The sequence below is a fragment of the Microtus ochrogaster genome, linkage group LG1 (genome assembly GCF_000317375.1).
Source record: "Microtus ochrogaster isolate Prairie Vole_2 linkage group LG1, MicOch1.0, whole genome shotgun sequence".
Classification (NCBI taxonomy): Eukaryota; Metazoa; Chordata; class Mammalia; order Rodentia; family Cricetidae; genus Microtus; species Microtus ochrogaster.
The window spans coordinates 54,113,463-54,118,230 of record NC_022027.1 but is presented as its reverse complement, the minus strand read 5'-3'; the positions used below and the strand labels follow the sequence as shown (position 1 = coordinate 54,118,230).

Sequence of the window (4,768 nt, the reverse complement as noted above, 5' to 3'; positions counted from 1 at the left end):
AGTGATGACTGTATGCACAGCTAAGTGACGACAGTACACATATGTCAGTGACTGTATGCACAGCTCAGTGACTGTATGCACAGCTCAGTGATGACAGTACACATATCTCAGTGACTGTATGCACAGCTCAGTGACTGTGTGCACAGCTCAGTGATGACTGTATGCACAGCTCAGTGACTATATGCATAGCCCTGTGACTACATGCACAGCTCAGTGACTGTGTACACAGCTCTGTGACTGTGTGCACAGCTCAGTGACTGTATGCACAGTGCAGTAATGACTGTATGCACAGCTCAATGACTGTGTGCACAGCTCAGTGATGACTGTATGCACAGCTCAGTGACTGTGTGCACAGCTCAGTGACTGTATGCATAGTAAGACAGAGGCAAATCACTGATCTCTTGATTACACTAAAATTCTGTTTTGTTTTGAAAGGCCAAGAAAGCAGAGAGCTCGCCAAATGTTGAACCTTCAGATGAGGGCAACTCGAGGGGGCACAATGCTGGTGAGTGGATGCTTCGCAAGCTGCAACAGGTCCAGGGAGGGATGGAGCCTGTCATTTGGGTTAGCATCCTTTTCCAATCTGATCCAGAAATCCATGTCCCCAATCTCCCCCAAGGAAATATTCTATTAAGTGCTGGTATTTCTTGAATGTGTTTGATAAACTATGGGTTAATGGGCTTACAAACTAAAAGTTCTGTTGCGCTTTTACACAAAGCTATCTTTATCCTCACGCAGCCCCAACATCACTTTCAGTTCTGAGAAAGACTGATTCTGTCGCTTGCTCTTAAATCTATCCTGCTCCAACCACAAACATCTTTAATTTCAACAAAGTTAAATTCTCCTGGCTTAACTTCTGGCCTCTTTGCACATTGTTTTTCATGCATTTCAGATTCTGACTGTCTTAGGCAGGGCCAAGGAGAGCCATTGTCCTCTTCCAGCTCCGATACAGCCTGCCGCAAGGAGACATCCGAAGCCCCGTGCACACATCTGAGGGCAGAGTCCGTCCACACATTAGCATCTGTTCATGTGCTTTCCAGTGTCTTCCTCCTGCCTTCGCGTTCTCAGGATCTGGGTTTTCTCTCTATTGAGTGAAAGAGAAGCTATGCATCTGGATGACTTTGTGTTTAATATACAACTTCTCTGTGTTTACACTTCCTTTCCACTCTTTCCTGTTAGATTCCTGCGTGAACTTCCAGTGTAAAAGGGGACACACTTGCGAAGCAGATCAGCAAGGGGAACCCCACTGTGTTTGCCAAGACCCAGAGACCTGCCCCCCTGCAAAAATCCTCGACCAAGTAAGTATTCTGCACAAATTCCTCAAGATAGAAATAGTTTGTAATTTAATCTATTTTTAAGTAGGCGCACAGTTTATCTAATATGTGAAGTAATATTGAGTGGGAACAGATACCAGAGAAATCAAAGTATTTTGATTATGTCGTGAAAAAGATTAATAGCAGGGCTGAAGAGATAACCCAGCAGGTTTCTGTGCAGGCCTAAGGATGGGAGTTCAGATCCAGCACCCACATGAATGCTAGGTGGAAGTGGCAGTGTCCTTGTAACTCCAGGATTCTCAGAAGGCCGAGGTGGGGATTGCTGGAGCAAGCTGACTAGCAAGACTAGTGGTACAGATGATCTCTGGGTTCAACTGAGACATACTAGCTCAGCAATAAGATGGGGAGAGATCAGCAAAGACCCCTGACATCAGCCCAAGCCTCCCACACACGTGCACCCATAATGGGTGCACACACAGAAACACAGACTGTAGTATGAACACTACACCCATAGCACATAAAATATTTAAAATTTAAAAGATAGTGAGCAGGCAAACTTTCAAATTCATTCTGTCCTGGGGACAGTCAAAATTACAGTCTATGGAGATCTATATGGAGTTAAATTATCATCATGGGTTTACCTTGGTGCCAAATCAGAAAACTGGTTTTTTTGTTTGTTTGTTTGTTTTGTTTTGGGTTGGGTCGAGTTTTTTGTTTTATCAAGACAGGGTTTTTCTGTGTAGCTTTGGTGCCTGTCCTGGAACTCACTCTGTAGACCAGGCTGGCCTCGAACTCACAGAGATCCACCTGCCTCTGCCTCCCGAGTGCTGGGATTAAAGGCATGTACCACCACCGCCAGGTCAAAAATTGGTGTTTTAGTAGACTCTGTCTGAACACATTACTGGCACAACACAACTACCAGAGAGACACTCCGTGAGTTCCGGGAATGTGTTCTCCGGCGAGTACTGCGCTCCTCACTTCTCCGTGTTTCCCTCGCCTAGGTTTGTGGCACTGACAACCAGACCTATGCCAGCTCCTGCCATCTGTTTGCTACCAAGTGCCAGCTGGAAGGGACCAAGAAGGGGCACCAACTACAGCTGGACTACTTTGGAGCCTGCAAATGTAAGACACTGACCACTGCTCGGAGCATCATTTCTGGGTGGGCTTAGGGTGATGTTTGTGCCTCTCTGAATTTTATATATTATACAAACAAAAAGGTTTATATAGTTATGAAGTCAGACTGAAACAAAGCCAGCTCAGGAATGCCCAGACCTTATCCACAGGAGACTCTGACTCCATGGGGCTGTGCTGGAACCATAGTTTTACTTTGCTTTTTGTTTTTTAAGAAACCTAAACAATTACAGGTCTCCCCACTGAGTTCAGAGGCACCATTGTAATATAGACATGAAAGACAGGGGTTTTATGAATTACACTTACCTTCCTCCCAATTTCACTTAAGTCTTTGCCAAGAATTGTATTGCAGTAGATTCTTCCAGAAGGTGTAACGCCATCTTCCTGCCCCAGAATTTTTTCAGTTGTGTTGGGCTCCCTTGAAGATAAGTAGTTCCACACTTGTACAGACCCCACTCACACTATACGTGTGTGTGTGTGTGTGTGTGTGTGTGTGTGGTATTATTGTTTGACTTGTTCTGTCCACTGAAGTGGACAAAAGTCACCCATGTGCATTCTGGGCAGAAGCCCGTGAAGGCTGCTACGTCACTGTGCTCTCTTCGTTTGTCCCCACACTCAGAAGCTTTGTGCTGAAGCGGTAGCCACAGTGTTGAGACTCAGGGAGACAGTGATGAGCTGAGCCCTTTTGGCAGTTGGTGTCTGATGTGGGACCACCTAGAGACTAGCATGGGGTTCTCCAAGTGCAGATTTGTCTTGTGGTTTGCTGCTGCAGAGGGAGCTCCGCTCAGCCTTTTCCTCTATAGCTAATCAGCAACCCACTTGCCCTCCAATTCCAAATTCCTGGTCCCTGGATTTAGCGCTAGTTCTCAGCTCTTTACTGCGTGTCAGAATTATTCTGGCATCTCTTAAGACATCCCAACTCCCAGAACCCACCGCAAGATCATCAAGACTTTCTTTCCGTAGAATTGTCCTCTGCTAGTCATAGTAGTGTGAGTGCATCATCTTGGCACTTGCGAGAGCGAGGCAGAAGAATCCCAAAAAATATCCAAGAACTTTTGCCATTTTATGGGTATGTTGTGAAGACGTACTAGGAGATTCTACCATGCTTCCGGGGGTAAAGCCCACCATAAGGAGGAAGGAGATGTTGAGCTTCCTATGACAAAGACTTGTTTTTTGAAGTATGGTCATATCATGTTCTCTGCTCCTCCCAGCTATTCCTGCTTGTACGGACTTTGAAGTGGCTCAGTTTCCCCTGCGGATGAGAGACTGGCTCAAAAATATCCTGATGCAGCTCTACGAACCGAATCCCAAACATGATGGTTATCTAAATGAAAAGCAGAGAAGCAAAGTAAGTTCCATGCTCTGCTAGCTCTGCGTCTATCTGCCGGACCCGAGAGGCGAGGTGTGGTGAGATCACACTGGCTTGCACAGCAGCAGAGTCTCCCCCCATCCTTCTGCATCTGGTTAGCCTGCATGCATCAACATTCTGCAGTGGTCACCATCGTGCCACAACTTCCATAATACAGCCAAACCACCCACCTTTTACTCACGGGACAGTAGCCTGGAAAGTGATCCTTGGGCTGCATCTACAGAGAGCTATGATCAAGCAAAGTTAACTAATGCAGCATTTATGTGATCAGCTTTCCATGCTTGTAACAAATACCTCAGACAACACAACTTAAAGAAGAAAGTTCTCTTGGTTCACAAGTTTTAGAAGTTCTAGCTGTGACCGATGTTGACTGTGTTGCTTTGGGCCTGGGTTGAGGTAGTAAATTGTATCAGGGAGTATTCACTTCATGGTGGGCCAAGGAACAAAGCAAAAAAAAAGAGGTGCTGGGCTCCCCACATTTCCTTTGAGGGCATGCTCCTATATGACCAGGAAACTTCCAACTAGGCCCTACTTCTGAATGTTTCCACCACTTCCCATGAGTGTCATGGGCTGGGGATCAAGCCTCTAACTCATGGGCCTTTGGGAGACATTCTGTCTGTGATAAAGCAGGCTCAAAGTGTTTAAATCTAATATTTTCACCCTCATAGACCAGGCACAGATTCTGCTATAAGGGAAATTGATTGCTCATAAAAGCAGCAACACGTTAAGGTTTAAAAGTGCAGAACATTAATTTCAGAAGTTTCAAGAGAAGATGCTTTCATCAGGTAGTTAGTAAATGTATCCCAGGTGCCAAAATTGACCCATATTCTAGAGATACCATGATGGACACATCAAACTTCCACCTAAAAGTATTATAGATTCAAGGCAAGGAGACAGATTACTATACAAAAGTAAGTTCATGTGTGTGAACTGTCTGGCAATAAACTGAACGTTTATTGTACCCATCCAGCAGGTCCAGTTATTCCAGGGTCTG

General features: G+C 45.4%; 1 protein-coding gene across 1 annotated transcript in view; it reads left to right on the top strand.

The window, feature by feature from the left end:
* Sparcl1 (SPARC like 1) overlaps positions 1-4,768 on the top strand; it is a 30,968-nt gene that overhangs the window by 20,335 nt on the left and 5,865 nt on the right. The window contains exons 5-8 of the mRNA XM_005359586.3: positions 436-505; positions 1,180-1,298; positions 2,276-2,396; positions 3,617-3,753. Of these exons, the coding sequence (XP_005359643.1) occupies positions 436-505; positions 1,180-1,298; positions 2,276-2,396; positions 3,617-3,753 (447 nt within the window). The remainder of the gene's footprint in view (positions 1-435; positions 506-1,179; positions 1,299-2,275; positions 2,397-3,616; positions 3,754-4,768) is intronic.